The 20,910-nt window shown below is 38.3% G+C and overlaps 1 protein-coding gene across 2 annotated transcripts in view; it reads right to left on the reverse strand.

Moving 5' to 3' along the window:
- nup153 (nucleoporin 153) overlaps positions 1-18,093 on the reverse strand; it is a 96,111-nt gene extending 78,018 nt beyond the window's left edge. For both annotated transcript variants that reach the window (XM_028817268.2, XM_051935730.1), the window contains exon 1: positions 17,937-18,093. In XM_028817268.2, the coding sequence (XP_028673101.2) occupies positions 17,937-18,014 (78 nt within the window). In that variant the 5' untranslated portion in view covers positions 18,015-18,093. The remainder of the gene's footprint in view (positions 1-17,936) is intronic.
- Positions 18,094-20,910: the final 2,817 nt, after the last annotated feature.

Here is a 20,910-nt window from a genome sequence, read left to right on the forward strand (position 1 = left end):
TGAGACGTGCGCTGCATGCGTCCACATTCAGTGTGTCTGTCCATTTGGGTTCGTTTCTGTAACTGTGTTAGTTGAGCTTTGCGTTTTTGGAGCCGAGACATTTTTTCTTCCAGAGTTTAAGAAGCGCGTTGGAGCCGACGTGTATTGTTTTTTTTCATGCGGGTTCGTGTGTTTGGTCCAGTTACTCGAGCCGTATCGGTTTGTACCCATGATCGTGAATTCATGAATTGTTTGTTCTTCAGCGTTAGAAATATGGATAAGTAATAAGGAGGATCGCACTCACTGTTAATATGGAGCCTTTTCTGCGGTTGAACGGTTAATAGTGCCTCATTGTAATGAGATCCACCTATGCTGCATAGTGTGAACATGTTGAGATGACGTATGTTTAATACGGACGGTTCATTTAGAAATGGGGCTTTGTGTGTCATTTGTTATTTATGTTACTGTGGTCGAGGGTCTGAATCGTCGTTTTTGTGTACGTTTCGTGTGCTATGGCCGTAGTCTGTCCCATTTCGTGTCCAATGGGCTTTGAGTGGTGCTCGCGGCTTTTTTTTTTTTGTGTGCTAGGGGCTTGTTGAATCCTCCTCTTTGTGTGTCCCGTTTCGTGTGCAACGGCGTCTGACTCCTTTTTTCTATGGTCTGACTCCTTTTTTGTGTGCGCGATGCCTCATTTCTTATTTTACATCCGGTTCCCGTTGCTTGCGCTGGGGGGGTGGGGGGGGGATTGTGGGGCGCCTGCACAGTACGTCTTTTGCGGCCACGGCCCATTGCCGGATGTCCCTGCGTCCATCCGGTTTACCATTCTCGGTTAGTAATGTGGATAAAGACTGCTTTTACAGTAGCTCTTAAATAATGGATTGATGTTGGACATCCTAAAATCACCCTAAAGAGGGGACAGATGTTTTGTGGAGGAGAGGATGACATTTATGGCTTGACCTTTGCTTCACCTATGACATCATAAACACAACAGAAAAACTGGACACATTCTTGGGAGGAATATTTAATGAATAATATTTTTTAAAAAAAACACACACACACACTGGCATCGCTACAGCCTTTAAACCCAAACTTTAACTGGTTAGAGAGCTAAAAAATAGCCTGGTGATTCACAATGGCAGTGATGAATGTGCCTTGCATCTTGGGTGCTTTCAATCAACATAGAAAATATTTTAGTCTAATTACAAAAACAGGAGTCTGAGCCAGACTCAGCGGTAGCACAAATTGAGAAGACTTAGTCAAAGGTTTGCTGTACCAACTTTATAGCACTGGTGGCACAAAGATGAAGACCTCAAGTTTGTGGGATTTAGGGTGTACTCACACTAGTAATTTGCTCCATGCCCGAGCACGTTTGCCCACTTAACAGGTTTATAAGTAAGGCACATTTTGCTGTTAAGCTAACAAGCATATTGTTTACTAAGCAGCAATTACTGATTTATCATCTTTTCTTTTTCCAATTACAAATATATGCCGCTGTACTTAATACAAGCTCAATGCCCAAACTCAGAGTGTCAATTTTAAATAAAGTATAAAATACAAACATCCAAATTCATTAAATAAGCTTTCCTTGCCGTTTGTGTAATTGCACTTGATGAATTCTCAGATTCCTCTCAGTTTATTATTCCACTTTTTTAATGTAAAAGCCAACATTCCAATTATCTTTTGTTCTTTGGTAAACCAAAGGTTCCATTTATACTACAGGAAGTTAACTGCAAAAAAAAACAAAAAGACATGCACTGCCTCCACTTCCATATTACCATGCATAAAGGAGCACAACAACTAAATTACCATAATGTTTAGAAAGGCAGGGAATGAAAAGACCAGTTTTAGTGACCAGTCAATTTAAAGATCGAGACTTTAGTAGAGAAAAATCATCCGATTTAGATCGGTGGCCGATCGATTGGAGCATCCCTAGTTCCAGGTTCAAGTGGACCCCAAAAGCACCATGAAGTGTGATGCAACCCGGACTGTCACGAGTACATGTTGTTTTAATAGGTAAATGTGCTTTGTGTTTCGAAGCATTGAAGCACTACATTAACTTTATTTTGATATTAACAAATAGAACAGCTCATTTCATTGGCAGGGTAAACAATTTAAATAGCCACCTCAATTTTTACCTTCTACAATTACCGTAAGCACTGCCAGTATGAACTTTCATCTCATATCCCTACAGATGAATGAGGCTTCCCCCACGACACCTGAACTACACAAATCATTTGGAAAATGAATGTTTATTTCGACAGACATCTGTAGACATGCTCACTGCTATCAGATAATATATGAAAAGATTCCTTATTGGGACAGTCTAGGACACTATATTATAATGCAATTAATCTCTCCATCATTTCATCCTCTATTACAAATGTGCAACAGTACAAGTTAAACTATACCAACTCGCATCTAATTGATTGACACTGTGCTCTAAAAGCACAAACAAATCTCTCTCTAAGTTCTCCATAATGATATAAAACTGGCAATGAAACTTCATGCGAGTGTTTTTTTATATATTTATACATATGTATATGTATGTATGTGTATATCTATTACATTACTGTGCAAAAGTTTTAGGCAGGTGTGAAAAAATGCTGTAAACAAAGACTGCTTTCAAAAATGGAAGTGTTAATCCTTTATTTTCAATCAATCAACAAAATGCAGTGAATGAACAAGAGAGAAATCTAAATCATATCAATATTTGGTGTGACCACCCTTTGCCTTCAAAACAGCATCAATTCTTCTAGGTACACTTGCACACAGATTTTGAAGGAACTTGGCTGGTAGGTTGTTCCAAACATCTTGGAGAACTAACCACAGATCTTCTGTGGATGTAGGCTTCCTCACATCCTTCTGTCTCTTCATGTAATCCCAGACACACTCGATGTTGAGATCAGGGCTCTGTGGGGGCCATACCTTCACTTCCAGGACTTCTTGTTCTTCTTTACGCTGAAGATAGTTCTTAATGACTTTGGCTGTATGTTTGGGGTCATTGTCCTGCAGCAGAATAAATTTGGGGCCAATCATACGCCTCCCTGATGGTATTGCATGATGGATAAGTATCTGCCTGTATTTCTCAGCATTGAGAACACCATTAATCCTGACCAAATCTCCAACTCCATTTGCAAAAATGCAGCCCCAAACGTTCAAGGAACATCCACCATGCTTCACTGTTGCCTGCAGACACTCGTTATTGTACCGCTCTCCAGCCCTTCAACAAACAAACTGCCTTCTGCTACAGCCAAATATTTTACATTTTGACTCATCAGTCCAGAGCACATGCTGCCATTTTTCTGCACCCCAGTTCCTATGTTTTCCTGCATACTTGAGTCGCTTGGCCTTGTTTCCACGTCGGATGTATGGCTTTTTGGCTGCAACTCTTCCATGAAGACCAGTTCTGGCCAGACTTCTCCGGACAGTAGATGGGTGTACCTGGGTCCCACTGGTTTCTGCCAGTTCTGAGCTGATGGCACTGCTGGACATCTTCCAATTTCGAAGAGTAATAAACTTGATGAGTCTTTCATCTGCTGCACTAAGTTTCCTTGGCCGACCACTGTGTCTGCGATCCTCAATGTTTCCCATTTCTTTGTGCTTCTTCAAAAGAGCTTGAACAGCACATCTTGAAACCCCAGTCTGCTTTGAAATCTTTGTCTGGGAGAGACCTTGCTGATGCAGTATAACTACCTTGTATCTTGTTGCTGTGCTCAATCTTGCCATGACATGAAACTGTCTTCCACAACCTCACCTTGGTAGCAGAGTTTGGCTGTTCCTCACCCAGTTTTAAGCCTCCTACACAGCTGTTTCTGTTTCAGTTAATGACTGTGTTTCAACCTACGTGTGACATTGATGATCATTAGCACCTGTTTGGTATAATTGGTTGATCATACGCCTGACTATAATCCTACAAAATCCCTGAAATTGTGCAAGTGTACCTATAAGAATTGATGCTGGTTTGAAGGCAAAAGGTAGTAACACCAAATATTGATTTGATTTAGATTTTTCTTTTGTTCGCTCACTTTGCATTTTGTAAATTGATAACGATAATCATTTATATTTCTGAAAGTATTGTTTGTTTACAGCATTTTTTTCACACCTGCCTAAAACTTTTGCACAGTACTATATATATATATATATATATATATATATATATATATATATAAAATAAGCATAATTCACACAATCAGGCAATGAAATTCTCCTGCCTCCAGAACAAAGCACATCCAGACATGACATCTGCTACTTTTTCTTTTAAACATGAGCTGATGAAGTACTATATAACCACCACTGTGAGAAATATTTTTAGGTAGTTTATGCTCATATTTCTCTCAGTTATTACGGTACCTTCCAAAGTAATTAGTCTACATAAACTAAAGTCCACTAAATAATGTCATCTCCAGACAGAAGAGCAGCTTCAGCGACAGACTGCTGTCACTGTCCTGCTCCACAGACAGATTGAGGAGATCGTTCCTCCCCCAAACTATGCGACTCTTTAATTCCACCAGGGGGGGTAAACGTTAATATTTAACATTATACATAGTTATTGTCTGTTTTTTTTTCACCTGTATTATTATCATTCTTTAATTTAATATTATTTATTGTATCAGTATGCTGCTGCTGAAGAATGTGAATTTCCCATTGGGATTAATAAAGTATCTATCTATCTATCTACATGCACTCAGTACTACTGATACAGTAAAAAAGCTTATACGATTATGTTTTTGAAATTTTGGTACCAGCTCTTGTGACACCCATACAACATACAAAAGCAAAAAAAAAAAAAAAAAAATTAAGTACAAGATGAATAATTCAGAGCTGTGAAAAAGCACATTCTAAAAGGAAATGAAGGGCTTAAACAATATTCAAATTCATACGGCAATCAAAAAACCTAAAAAGATTAATAAAGCAAAAGATCATACTACAAAGCCCGACACTTATTTTGACAGTGGGTGGTCAGTTCTCAATGGGTTTATATATATATATATATATATATATATATATATATATATATATATATATATATATATATATATATATATATATATATATATATATATATAAAAATAAATAAAAATATGATCATCATCGACTATTCTTCTTGCATCGCGAATACACAACAATTTCCATGTGAGACATGGCCTTCAATATATCACTTTTCACTGAAGACCTAATTAAAAATAATTTTAGTGATTTTTAGGCAGTCATAGTGTGCTCCCCATGACTTTGTTATGTAGCTTGATACACCCACTGACCCAGTCAAATCCATCTGCAATTTGGCCCAACAAAATTAATTACCTGGAAATACAAAACATAATACAGCTATGATAAATAACGAACATGGGTGTTTTGAATCTAACAGAACGACGACTCGTTTTAGGTATCACAACAAAGGGGTTCCTGTACTTGCTTTACCTGTAAAGGCCTCAAAAAGTCATTTAGCACATTATTGGCAGTCAGAAAAAGGGGATGAGCACACAATACTTTGGAAATGTGAGACAATCCTAGAAAGTCATCTAATTTGTCATAACCAATTATTTCTATCTACATAATCTGTTACACTCAAGCAAGGAGATTAGCAACAGCAGTCATCAAATTTGACATCCCCTTCAAACACAGGTCATGTAACATTAGTTTTACAAAATCAAAACGCAGATATTTTATCAATGCCTCATGGACTAGTAAATACTAAGGATGCACTAATATTGCTCAATGGTACTCTTATCTGGCTGATGCCACCTGCTTACTGCACATACTTGGTATTAGATTCCTTATATAGCTCTCCCCAAGTAGAAGACAAACACTCTTCGATTGAAAATGAAAAAGGAGCCACACATGAAATGCTATGCATGGCAACTGACAAATTAGCTTAATACAATTTGAGCCGATTTGTACAAGGACCGATTACATCAAATTTTTTAGTCTGAAAAAAGAAAAAAAAATCTGCTGTCACATACAGTTTTGAATTTAGAAAACAAATGACTGATCCATAGTTTCCATATTAAAAACTGAATTTTAAATATCAAATCTCTACGTTCAGTTTTGTGCTACTCCAGATTAAGTTACATGATCTGGGCACGTGGTGGTAGTGCTGGGCGGTATGACCAAAATCCTTTATCACGGTATTTTTCAAAATTATACCGGCTTCACGGTATTCGACTATTTTTTTCCCCATGCATGAGTGGATGTTAACCACATTTTCCACTGCAATTACTGCAGTAGACTAGCTAAGAATAGCCTGTTCCACTGTCATGAGAACTGTACATTGTACAAACAAAAACATTTTAATGTGCACACAAGTATTAATACAGGTTTGTATGGCCCCATAAAGTCATAGTTTTCAAGAAGGTGGCACTAATGAAGAGAAGGAATCACATTGCATGACAGTTGGGAGTCAAAATATAGAACCTTTTTATTAAACAAATTTTGCAAACAACTTAAACTATAATTTTGACAACATATTTTCAACCATCCAAGGAGGCATTTAGACGTAGTAAAATATCCAGAGGTGCTTGGCAAAAGTTGTATTGCACTGAACCTATCTTAGAAAAGGAATAAATGTCAATATTTTTGTAAACCAACTACACTTTGTTAATGTTAACAATCTCTGTCCACTGACACGTTAAAGTGACTTTTTAAACATCTTTACCATCATTAAACTGCATAATATTTAAACTAATAAATAATGACAATAAAATAAATAATAGTGCAACTTCCAGTAATAATACTATTAGTTCAAGGCTTCAAGCCCAGGTACATTACACAGTATTCACCAAATAAAATAAAATAAGTGCAACTTGGTGATGACATCTTTACCAACTGATCCATCATATTGCAAATTGCATTAATATGGCATACCTTGCTTCAAGCTAAGCTATAAACATAAATAATAAAACTGCATATTGCATTTAAATGCTATTTGTGGTATATATAGTGGGTCAGCAGCTTCAAAAAAAAATATGGCCAGTTTTTAAATCCAGTTAGCCGTGTCCATCTCTGTGGGCGAGGTTGCACGACCGCTGGGAGTTGAAGAGGTAATTGGAGCAAGTCGCACCTGCAGGTACAATCGTTCTCAATTGCTTCATCAGTTTCCTAAGGCATGGGATTAAGGCGCTGTGTCCACGGAGACATATTTATGGGCCGGCAGGATAGGAGGAAGGAAAAAAAGAACAGAAGGAGGTTAAAGAAGGGAAAAGGCAGTCATGGGAGACGAACCAGCCACCAGGAAGGAGAAGGCAGCACGAGCTGGGGCTCCGTGTGGGAGCGCAGGCTGAGGCACTCTAGGCGCTGGTTCGCCCCACTGACTAAGCGTGTAGAGTGGGGCGAGGGAGATGCAAGGCAAAAATAATAAATTTATAAGGCACTTTACATTAGTAGGAAATCTCAAAGTGCTACATAAAAATAAAGACAAAACAAGATAAAAACAGAGATAAAACAATAATAAATAGTGGCATTCTTGTTAATATGCTTTCCTAAATAAAAAGTCTTTAGCTTTTTTTTTTTTAATAAACAGCCCACAATCTGCTGTGTTCTCAAGTTCTCTGGTAGGGCATTCTAGAGCCTTGGAGCAGCAACTGCAAAGGCCTCCCAATGGATCCGAGGAGCGACTGAGTGAGCGCGAAGGAAGACGGGAGGTGTGCCGACCTTGGACGGTCTGGCTGCGCAGTGTGGCAGCAGCCAAGCCGGGGGTCGGCAGAAAGGAGTTCATGCTGCATAGACTCCGCCAGCAACACCAGTGATGGGTGAGCCAAGGAGACAAAAGGTAGTGGGCTGCAATCGGGTGAGGAAAGAGACTGTATTTTAACGTCTATTAACGGATTTATTTATTATGGATTTTATCCCCACCTTTCACTGGTTTTATGGATTTGCTATTTATTCAAGTACTATATTTTTATTTTATTTTTTTTTAAAAAAAACACTGCACAAATGGGCACTTGGTTTTACTTTTGACTGTTTTTAATAAAAGCACTTGAAAACTTTCCAACATCCCCTGGCTTCAATGAGATTTGTCAGCTCATCTCGGTCATAACTATCAACAGTGTTGGTTCAACAGACACCCATGTGGGAAGAGGGAGTCTGTAGGGGACCGGCATTGTCACACTGTTACACAGTACCCAGGTACATTACACAGTATTCAAGTATGGGGGGTTGGGGGGAGTGCTACTTGGCTTGCAGTATTATCCAGTACTATAAAAACAGCAGTCACACATTTTAAAATAATAACAGTCCACATCCGACCTTTTAAAACCAAAGTATCTGTAGCCAACAGATAGGACTACATTTTTTCGGCAGAAGTTCTTCTGTGTCATCATATTCAACTTTATCGTCTGCTACAGCTTCGGTTTCAGAATGTTCTCTGTCAATTTTCACCGCGCAATACCTCCACTAACGCATGTACTCCGTTGCATGCGTGTTTAGCAGTGAAAAAGGTACCCCCTTAAACAGTTTCCTGCTGCGCCACATTCCGAACGTTGTTTAGGCTATTTAAGCTGGTGTTGCAGTATAAGAAAAATCCATATCTTAACAAAAATATAAAACGGTTTTCGGTATGAACCGGTATACCTCCCAGCACTACGTGGGGGCACTGCAGCATTTCTCCAGTCAACCATCAGAGTTATTACCGTGCAAAGACACAGCAAATTGTGTCATTCTCCAGGTGCTGTCAGAGAAAATCAACAGAAAAGCACCAGTCCTTGCAAAGCAGTGCTGGTTGTCTTATGTAATGACTAGACAAAGAGCCCGTTTCGACAATGTAAGATGAAACGGGCACGAGTTTGTGTCAGCAGTGTATGAAGAACAAATGATAAGTAACGAAGAAGTTGTTTTGTAATGATTGTAGTCTGCGTTACTCATTACTGTACAGGCTTCTATTGTTGGCCTGGAAAATTCATCAACTTATAGTATAATATTGAATGATGAATGTTCCAGTACAATATGGAATAGTAAGTATAAGCACCACAAACCTGATATAGGTGTATTGCATGAATGCGTAATTAGGCCTCGAGCTGTAGTCGAAATCGCCTTTCAGGCCTCTAGAGCTTTAATCGAAGTCGCCTTTCTCTTTGAATTTTTGCGGCCGTAAATCCGCCGCCTGCCGCGATGTCGGTCTCGTAAGGTTTTTCGGGCAGCCGCACAGAAGGCGACTGCGCATTTGGCTTCGGACAGACGTGAGTGAGTGAGTAGGCTGGCAAATTATATATAAGATAACTGTGTATAACAATGTACTGCACTTAGTTGTTTAGTAAATATATACTGTAAAGGCAAACATTTTTATTTTTAAAGAGACTAGCGTGATTTGAGTTAAGCACACCTGGAAGATACAAGGAATTGCAGGCTTTGTGAAAAGCTGAGTAATGAACAAAATCTTTCAGTTCCAAAATCTCTTAAATTTACCGACATCATAAATGGATGAAATGGAATTAACAGGCTGATGTAAATACTATATACACACACAGATTTTTTCATTTCCTTTATCAATTTACTGAATTAAAAAAGGACAGAAAAAGACACCGGAATAAAACTTAAGAGAGTAGCTTTTTATGAATATGTAACAACCAAAGCTGATCAGAGTGAATTCCCCTTCGGATACAAAAAAGCTCCATAATTAATGCAGTAATATTCAGGTTAGTGCTCAGAAATCATTAAAACACTGAACTAAGTTATCATTACCCATTACATTTCACTAGAAAGGTGAAAATAAAATACAGTAGAACAATGAAATTTTTATACAAGTCACAATTTGTAATCATTTTACGTGATGGGAAAGGATTTTTGGTTTTCCTGGAATCTCAGCTTGTTGATGATGCAAATAATATTTGTTTGTCTTCTTTTGAGTTTTCTCTCACAAAACACTTTAATAGCAGGATATTATTTAACACAATGTTTTACCTTAGAGACCCACTCAAAGTCAGGACTGTTAATCGGTCCACGATTTGTGTGATCAGGGTTACAGTGATCCCTCGCTATATCGCGCTTCACCTTTCGCGGCTTCACTCCATCGCGGATTTTATATGTAAGCATATTTAAATATATATCGCGGATTTTTTGCTGGTTCGCGGATTTCTGCGGACAATGGGTCTTTTAATTTCTGGTACATGCTTCCTCAGTTGGTTTGCCCAGTTGATTTCATACAAGGGACGCTATTGGCAGATGGCTGAGAAGCTAGATTGCTTACTCTCTCTCTTGCGCTGACTTTCTCTGATCCTGACATATGGGGATTGAGCAGGGGGGCTGTTCGCACACCTAGACGATACGGACGCTCGTCTAAAAATGCTGAAAGATTATCTTCACGTTGCTATCTTTTGTGCAGCTGCTTCCTGAAACGACATGCTGCATGGTGCTTCGCATACTTAAAAGCTCGAAGGGCACGTATTGATTTTTGACTGAAAAACAAACTCTCTCTCTCTCTCAGGGGGTGTGAGCTGCCGCCTTCAACAGCTTTGTGCCGCGGTGCTTCGCATACTTAAAAGCCGAACAGCCCTATTGATTTGTTTGCTAGAGATTGTTTTTTCTATCTATGTGACATTCTGTGCTCCTGACACACACTCCTTTGAAGAGGAAGATATGTTTGCATTCTTTTAATTGTGAGACAGAACTGTCATCTCTGTCTTGTCATGGAGCACAGTTTAAACTTTTGAAAAAGAGACAAATGTTTGTTTGCAGTGTTTGAATAACGTTCCTGTCTCTCTACAACCTCCAGTGTTTCTGCGCAAATCTGTGACCCAAGCATGACAATATAAAAATAACCATATAAACATATGGTTTCTACTTCGCGGATTTTCTTATTTCGCGGGTGGCTCTGGAACGCAACCCCCGCGATGGAGGAGGGATTACTGTATACAGTTGCAGAGGAATTCTGCAGTGTGATTGCTCACTGGTGCATCTGGGGCTATAGATTTATTTTGGATGTGTTATGTTAATTCTCAAAGTCTGCAGTTGCCAAGCATCTCACCAAGAGTGTGAAACAATAGCTCTACATCATCCTCATTAATACCTCTAATCATGGTTTACTAGCAAATTTCACAACATATATTTTTTTATAAATGATTACTCTTCAGATTACTCCAAGTGGCAGCATATTCTGGCCATAATTTTTTCCACACTAGTCACACACTAGATTAAGTTCATTCAACGATTTTATGATAGTCTTTGGTCCCAATCCAAGAGGTTTGTCATATGGTAGGTGTGGTATTGCACGATCAGCACATGCTCCCAACCTCTATGGCATTCATAATACTATAGTCTTCACATAAACAATTTATCAGTTTTACTTTCACCATCTCACGAAAATTCAGCATTAATATCTCATCCTGGTCAATTTAATAGAGACTGATGTAAATCACTTCTGCAGAAATGCAAGCTGAAGTGTCTCTAGATCAGGGGGTTCCCGCATATTAGGCCAGAGCTCCCAAAAAAATGATGTACCCCTTGGTCTTGGCCCCTCACTAATATCACAATTTAAAAAACACTGGTCTACATAATCAGGGTAGCCTAGAGCAGGGGTAGGCAACGTCGGTCCTGGAGTGCCACAGTATGTGCAGGTTTTTGTTCCAACCCAGTTCCTTAACGAGAACTCAATTATTGCTGATGAAGCACATATTGCTTAAGTGACATTTTAATGCTTCATTTTAGTGGTCTCGCTTGTTAAGGTTCTCCAACCTTAATTGCTTATTTCAATCTTAAACTGCTGCATTCAGTGTTTTAATTGCTCCTTATTAGCAATAAGATGTAAAACAGGGGTAGGCAATGTCGGTCCTGGTGAGCCGCAGTGGCTACAGGTTGTCATTCCAACCCAATTGCTTAATTAGAAACCAATCATTGCCAATCTCAGACCTTATTTAATTTTATGGCTTGTTAGTCTGTGCAATGTAAGGCTTTTATATCGTAGATTTTTTTCCTTTCCAAGGATATCATCCAAATGATTTGAAGCCTAAAACAGATCATTTTCAGTCTGTCACATTTTTCTATTAAGTGTTTTATTAAATCAAACCGTGCATGATGAACACACACAGATGTAATTGGAAAAAAGCTAGCTGGAGAACTGCTGGCTGCTTTGTCTTTTACATCTTATTGCTAATAAGGAGCAATTAAAACACTGAATGCAGCAGTTTAAGATTGAAATAAGCAATTAAGGTTGGAGAACCTTAACAAGCGAGACCACTAAAATGAAGCATTAAAATGTCACTTAAGCAATATGTGCTTCATCAGCAATAATTGAGTTCTCGTTAAGGAACTGGGTTGGAACAAAAACCTGCACATACTGTGGCACTCCAGGACCGACGTTGCCTACCCCTGGCCTAGAGCATTAACAAGCAGCAGAAATGTTTTAGATTCAACATAGCGCTCCTCAAATTAGCACATCACGGGTGAGATAAAAATGCGAAAACAAACCAGTTTTGAAAATAGGTGATCGTCAGTCACCCAAAACATCCTGTTTGATTCCCAAATCACTGATTGTCTAGATTTCAAAATTCCATTTATTGCTCATAATGTTTGAGAAACAAATAGGCACTGGCTTCAACAAAGTCACCTTTAGCATCATCCCCAAAAGCTGGACAGCTAACCAGCCCTTTCCAGCTTTGAACCCAGAGCACTTTTATCTGTACATGATAAAAGTATTAGAAAGCACTTTTTTTTCAGGGGTACATATCCTATGGAGTAGTGGCACACCAGTTTACTAGCAACAGATCAGATCCAAACTGTTTGTGTTCAAAATATGAGATTGTCAAATAAATTACAGATCACTATTCAGTTTGTGATTTGGGGTTGAAGGAAAACACAACAAACACATGGTATGTACTTCTTTCAAAGACACTGCTTCTGCTAGTACAGCAAACTAAAAGTCTGCAATATGTGGAAGGATTTTAAAATTTCTAGTGCCAGTGATCCTCCAGATAAAGAGAAATATTCACTTTTGAATATAATAAAAGCAGGACATTCTTTCACGTCTCTGGACCATAAATATGGTACGACTAAGTCCACTGTTCATTACATTAATAAGAAAGAAAAAAAAAAACATTTTTCTCCTTGCACACCAAAAGCTGTGAAGATGATGTCTCAAGTGTGTGGTCAGATAGCATTTGACCACATTAAAAATCATCAAAACACACAATCAAAGTCCATTCAGATACAATGAGAATGTTTGAACTCCACAAACTGATCCAGCTGGGAATTTGAACACTGATGCCTATTAGCAGTAAAAAGCAAAACAGCATAGATATCAGGTACGATTTTATTTATAAGGAAATGTATTAATTTACTTAAGATTCTTAAGAAGCATGCTTTTAATGTTAGGTATACTTTGTAAAGTCTTAGGTTATCTATCTATCTATTGGAGTGATGGGCAATGCTGGTCACTGTACCACCTTTGCTATTATATACAGTAAGTCAGCTTGATTTCACAGAGCAGCTTTTCTGAATGAAAGTGGTGCTGGGGCTGTACCCTATTTGTGGATTTCACAAATATATACTTATTGTCAGAAGAAACAACTCTTAAGATTATGTTCACATTGCTGCCAAAAGTGACCCTCTCCTAATTGTTTCCATGTAATGGTGTTTGACTGTTCAAATTAATTTTGTAAGTGATTCACATCTGACGAATGTCTACAAATATTTCCTAAATGAAATCCACACGCACAAAATGAATAAAAATGTTTACATCAGAGAGATATAACCTGTTAGACAAATACAGGGTACTACATTACTTCACATCATCAAAGAGTAATAGATATGTGAATTTGTCAGCTCAAGATATCAAAGAAGAGAATCAGAAAATGAAAATGTATAGCTGTTTTAGCAGAGTAATCATTGCTGTAGAACGGCCACCAAGACAGCAGCATTATGACAAGGTTTTGAATGCAAAATAGAGCTTTATGAAAGAAGTGTAAACTTAAGGAAAGTTTTTTTTTTTGCATATTTCTAATAAGATCAGATGTGTGTCACATGAATGAAAAGATGGAAATGCAATATGAACATAACTTTATCCTCTGCCACCAACAACAAACCAAAGTTGTACATACATGTTCTAGGGTAGGGCTATTCAATTACAAATTCAGTTGGGCGAGATTTTCAAACAAAGAAATTTAAATGGGACAGACATTTTGATTGGCTGGTAAGCAAATGACAAAATTTAAACCAACACAAATGTATTGAAAAACAAGTAATATTTACTCATTGCTCCTCTTTTAAATTTGGTCACATCTGACATGAGCACATCAAAAGGTGCATATCTATCTATCTATCTATCTATCTAAAAACAATAAGCTATAACTGAACAGAATCCGAGGTAGTAGCAATACTTTTTCCCCACTTTTAAGAAAAAAAAAAATTGTCACAATTGACCTAGGAACATCTTAAAGTGCATAAATCAAAAAAGATCCACAGTATTAGCAATAACATTTATTTCCCTTTCGAAATAAATATTTTGGCCATAAGCTGTATGACCCAGGCACATCACTAAGAGAATTCAACAGAATAAAGAACTATAAAATGGTATCAAAGCCATCAGTGCACAAACCCATAGCAAGTAGTAACAGTAACTAACATAACACACATGAATACAAATTATGTTTACTGCACACTGAGGGAACACTGGTTTGTTTTAAATCATCACATGTGATTAGGTATGGTTTTGTTACACATCCCTCATTACATACTGTATGAGCTGTGGGGGGTAGAGTCTTGGGGGAAAGCACTTTGTGAGGGCTCAGGGTACCTCCCTAATGAGAGCCAAGTGACAGGACCAGGGTGAGAGGGAAGCTAATGGTAAAAGAGCAGGAAGACTCCCAGTATCTCATACATCTAATGTTCAATGTTATTTGCTACTGCAACAGGACTGATCAGACAAATGGTGAACTATAACCTGTGAAGTACAAGTTATTTACTGAGCTCTCTGTTATTTTGTCAAATACACAAGTGATTTAATGTTTTCCAAAATAAAGCACTCCTTGTTCTTCTCCTAAAATATCAAAAACAAGTAGTGTTTTCTATCACAAGTAACAATTCAAAAGAAGGAATTACTTGTGAAATAACACGGATAGTGACAGAAATCAATATACTCAACACAGTGAGTATGGAAGGTGTTGGCATTACACTACAATCCCAAATCTGCTTTACCCCAACTCTAGGGCTCGGGAAGCCATGCTAATTTTTGTTAATCCCCACCACTTCCTGGTTTTCTTTTTTGCCTCTTTTCTTCCTAAGCACCTTTCTTTGTAGCACTAGACTATTTGTGCAAATTTTTATTGGTACTTTCATACAAACATTTTCAACAATCATAAGCATTTCATCTTTAGCACACATTACTGTAATTAACATAAGAATACAAAGAGGAAAAAAAATCTCTAGCATCCTTAACCACTTAATCAAACTCTTATCTACAAAACTACACCAACTAAAGCAACTTTCTGACCATCACCCAACCAATGCCTTACTGTGGCATTCACTTGTAAGCAAATGTTTTACATACTGAGTAGGAACCAAGGAATCCCCAAATTTCAAGGCATTCCAAGACATTGTACGGCACCCTTTGCTTCCTAATCCCTTAGTGTTGCTTACTCCTGTGTATACAAGTGCAGCAACAAAAGTTCTAATATATCAATTAATGGAAAGATATTTTCACCTGTAAACTACAAAATAATTCAATAATTACACAACTCAAATGAATACTTCTTAAAGTGTCCTTTTTTGCCAATAAAAATACTATTACTGGCTATTACAGTAAGAACTTAATGTGTCCCCAGGGGAAAATTTGGCTTTTTCCAGAAACTTAATATATTATGACAAACACACCCCTCTCAAATATACACCAGAATGACTAAATTTAAAGAAAAATTCTGACTTAGCTGATACACTTGTACAATACCTCACAGTGACTGCATTATTATGACAAACAACACACCCCTCTCAAATATACACCAGAACAACTAAATTTAAAGAAAAATTCTGACTTAGCTGATACACTTGTACAATGCCTCACAGTGACTGCATTTCCTTTCGATTAAAGGAGCCTCAGTAGCATTTCTTGATACACTAGTGCTGAATAATTCATAGGCTGAAAGAACTCAGTATTAGAGTGTCGGTGAGAGGATGTGTAGCACTGTTCATAATGGCACTCAGTTTTGCCTTCATTCTCTCCTGTGGGTTCAAGGTGCACCCCATAACTGGGTCTGCCGTCTTAATCAGCTAGTTGGTTTGGTGAGCCTCTCTTGAAGTGATGTAACCTTGCACACACATCACAGGATAGAAAAATTGCACTGGCCATCACAGAGTTGTAGAATATGTAAAGAATGTCTCTAGCCACATCAATGGAATGCCGTATCCACAGGGAAAAAACTGAAAAAAAAAAGTCTGCTTGGTCCTTTCTTATGTAGTTCTTCTGTGTTAAAAGACCAGTCCAGTCTGTCACAGATGTGAACCCCCAAGTACGTGTAGCACTGCACCATTGTTCACACCCAATCCCAGAATACTGTAATGACCAGACATAGAAGCCTTTTAGTGCAGCTTAAGTCAATAATGTTTCTTGGTTTGCAGATGCTTAAGTTGCAGACAATTGTTTCTGCACCAAGAAACACAGTTCTCCACCTTATTGTTATACCCTAATCAATACACTCCACAAGTTCAGAAATTATCAGAAACTTTCTGCAAGTGACATGAGCTGGTGTTGTACTCATAGTCAGAGGTGTAACACAGCGAAGAGAAAATAAAACAGGAGTGTTCCCTGTGGTGTTGCAGTGTTATAACCATCAGTACTCAACCTCTATATAAAATACTGACTAAAAAATTTTTACGTGTTAGTTTGTACAGTTTTACATTTCTTAAAATGACTAAAAACTCCGATTACTTGCGTCTTTGCAAGTATGTCCCACTTTTACGCTTAGCGACTCAGAATCGTAGTCATAAATAATCAACACAGAAAATGTAACACTCTGTCAGGTAAGCGAAATCTTAAAATGGCTAATCTGGCTTGGAAAACAATTTTGCAAAAACGTTTCATGCAAGAAACTAAAATAAACATTTTGTGACGCAGCGGGATTTAAAGTTCTGATAGGTGTCGACAGCTATAGGGGGTGCGCACATACGGTGCCATTCAAGACTAATACACAACACATTTTTCAGATTCAACACCCAGCGCATAGGAAACGAGGAAGTTACAGTGTCGACCGAATACGGGCATTTAAATAAAAACAACTTGCCAACAAGTCAAATTCTGACTTCAAAAACTTCACTAGACAGCGACCACAATCAACCATTTAAGTATACCTTATATGCAACGTTTAACTACCAAGTGTTGGTTAAGTACGCGCGTTTTTTTGAAACGTTAACCATGCATTTAAGACACGGTCATTTACACTCTGTGGTCTGCAGGTGAAGATGATACGACCTCTAGCAAAAAGCTTTCCGCAATACCCTCCGAAGCTGCTCAACACCCGCGCACACGAGGCCGGTCATGCACTACAAACATGCGGTGCATCGCTAGTTGATCGTCAAACTGAAGAATATGGTAATTTCAATAAAGGGACCGACTACAAGTAACAGCGAAGCACACTACGAACGTCCAGTCTGCCTTCTCCAACTTTACATTCACACCGCACTAGAGGACTGGGTGCTCCCCCGGAAGCCAAGACAAAGTTCGCCTGGGCTCAGGTAGCAAACATGTGGAAGTTGGAGAAGGTCCAGCAACAGCGTAGCTAACCCCACTGACTCTAAAACACAATCAACGCATACATCCAAAACATGCAAAGCTGACAAAGGGGTACCCGACGCTAGTTAAGAACTGACACTACGCGCGACTGTGCAACCCTAATCCATCTGAGCGCCTACAGGCCGCGCCGTCTCTCAAGCAGAGGAGTCATCGCTCAGCTTGGCGGGTTGATGTTAGGCCGCGCTGGCCACTCTTAAACTGAGCGTCTTCCCCTCGGCAGACTTTACTATATCCCACTTATTAATAGACCTACCTGCTTGTTTTTTGCATAAGGTTTGGAAGCGATGTAATATCGCCTAGTTCTAATTTTCCCTCCTCCTGTGGCTGCCATAATAATCTACTACAATCCTACTCGCTTTCTCCGGCGTCCTCCCTGCAGCCTGGCCCGCCGATATACCGTCAGGCATCGCGTTGGCGCCGCGCGCGAGGAACGGCTCGGCCCTCTGCCTCGAAGAATTCTGGGTGTTGTATTTCAAAGGCTTAGATTTTGTCCGGGAGTCGTTTTTTTTTTTTTTTGAATAAGTGATTTTAACATTAAAATGTACGGCGTCCATTTAGTTCTAAATTATTGCTGTATGTTAGAACAGGTAAGTGAGCAATTGGAGATTATTCTTTAACAATATGTTAACCATTTCATTAAAAACACGTTTATATTAGAGCTGGCACCAGCACAATACTGTAATTTTCTCAATTCAATTACAAAAGTTCAATCTATTTCCAACTTATTTCGTAATGTATAGTATGGCATAACGATGGCCTTAAAGACATTATTGTCACACACACACACACACACATATATACATATATACTGTATATTGTCATACTGTATATGACAATAATGTTTTATATATACTAGAGATACAAAGCTTTGCATAGTATTTTTAGATTATCTGAAGAATCAGTGTTAATAGATATCACAAAATATTGTGCGATATGCACTCATTTTTAGCAACAGTAACGGCACGCACTCACAAAACGTAATTACTGTAAGAAAGATAAAAGCCCGAAATCGCAACAGAATGTGTAATTGTATTAATTCATGTTTAACAAACAACGCTCAATATGATTTCTTTTCCTGGATATGGAGTTAGGCTTACCCTTTATTTCAGTCTGTCAATCATTATTTTTAAAGTGTTTTTAATGGTGTGTACCATCATGCGATTTTACAAGGGATCGATTGCACTTTTATTTAAAAAAGGAATACAATAACACATTGAATGTTCATATAGTTAGATAGATAGATGGACAGATGAGAAGCATAATAAATAAATACGTTATTAAGCAACAAACCAATATACACCAGAATTACTAAAAAGAAAAAAAAAAGAAAAAAAAAAGAAAAAAAAATCGGATGATTTGGCAGTTACAGTCACAGTGAGGCATTATAAAGGTGATGTATTCTTCTTAATGTGCCATGTGACACTGGCAACCGTTCTGGTCTACAAGTGTTTCTCCACCGCTGTAGGGAACACATTCCGCAGCCATGATGTCACAATTGCTCTATACAAATTAAAAAAAAAATCTAAATATTCAATTGAAAAGAATTGGTGAGTTTGCAGGCTCGCCTGTTTTAAAACTGAGAAGCATTTTGTGTGGCTTCAACTAAAATTTAATTTTCCGGTTCAGTTTTACCTTGTCAGCGATTACACCAATTTGTACATTTTGTATTGCGTGCACGCACTTGGCTCATACAGCAGCACACCTTCTCCTGCCGCTTTAGGAAAGCTAAACATGAAAGTACCAAAAAAATGTCACTTTTCTGTATACATGAATGGAGGAGAAAATCACTTATACAAGCATACACCTGTATGAGGCTGGATTAAATTAAATAATATCTCTAGATTGCGGAGTCTAGACTAAGGCTACGGATCTGCGCTGACAATCAGAAGGTTGCCGGTTCGAATCTCGTAAAAGCCAGACGTGGCTCTACTCCGTTGTGCCCTTTTGCAAGGCCCTTAACCTGCAATTGCATCATCCTGGGTATATGACGTTAATCTGCATCCAGCCCTGCAAGTAGGTCCTCCAGTTTACTGGGGGAAATTTGAGGGTTGGTGGCAGGATTTGCATTACAGTCACTGTTCCAGTGTGGTGCTGAGGTATAAAGTATCATACTCACATAAGGTTTTGTCATGTCAGCAGTTCCTTGTAATGTAATTTTCTGGAGACAACTTGCTTAAAGAATTTAAGTGCTCTTCAGTCATAGCAGACTGAAATTTGTTCTTTGTAAAGAATTGCTTTGAAAAATTCCTTTCTGCTTCACAGCGCATGATAGGAACAAATAACTTGAATAAAAAAATAATTTCTGTCATAAATTTTAATGTTTTAAATTATTTATCTCTCTCTCTCTCTCTTTATATATATAGTGGTCTGAGTCTCGACAACCTGAATTGCTCCAAGAGGGGAGCAGTAGAGTGTGTACGCCTGATGAGGGCGAAACACGTGTCGCATACTCTGCTTTATTTGCCTGTAAACTATGCAACATACATATATATATATATATAATCCAACATCTGTCTGTCTTTATGTCTGTCAACTTTTCATGAGAGAACTACTTAACGGATTTAGGTCAGGTTTATTCTATAATTTGCTTGAACATTCCGGTTGATTTTGCGACTTCTCTCATTGCGCTAAGTAACATAGTTCGCTTGCAGGAGAAAGGGGCTCTCCTTACTCACGCACCAGCCTCCGTTCGAGTTGGTCTACCTCACGCCACGTTTTGGAGCGTACCTTGCCTCCGCTTAGCTAGTGATACCTGTTTGTTTATTGATTTTTAAAGTTTGTCCTGTTTCACTACTACACGGGCAGCTAGTATTAAATATATTTAGAATGAAACCTCCTTAATTTAAAGGTTTTCTTGTTTATGGCTAGCATACATGAGACTTCAGTAACCTTTAAATTTCTATTTTAACTATTATTTTGGATTGAATTACTATGTTATAAATATTTTTATTTTTTAAAACTGATTGTCATACACTAGACACCCAAAATATTTAAACAAGGTGGACTAAAGTCACTATTGGGGCTTAGGAGCCTTGAAGCTTAAGCTTCCTTAGTTTCATGGTAGATCTGCCCCTGTTGTCCAGGGACTGTCATCAGCTCTATAAAGACAGAGGATAACCCATCATAGCCCCTTGCAGTTCAGTGAGAATGCACTTGCGGAGTTGATTATTTCCTACTGTGATTTTCTGTGGTTTTGTGATTTGCTGGATTTAGGACATCTTTGCTCT

This window comes from Erpetoichthys calabaricus, chromosome 13 (genome assembly GCF_900747795.2).
Source record: "Erpetoichthys calabaricus chromosome 13, fErpCal1.3, whole genome shotgun sequence".
Lineage (NCBI taxonomy): Eukaryota > Metazoa > Chordata > Cladistia > Polypteriformes > Polypteridae > Erpetoichthys > Erpetoichthys calabaricus.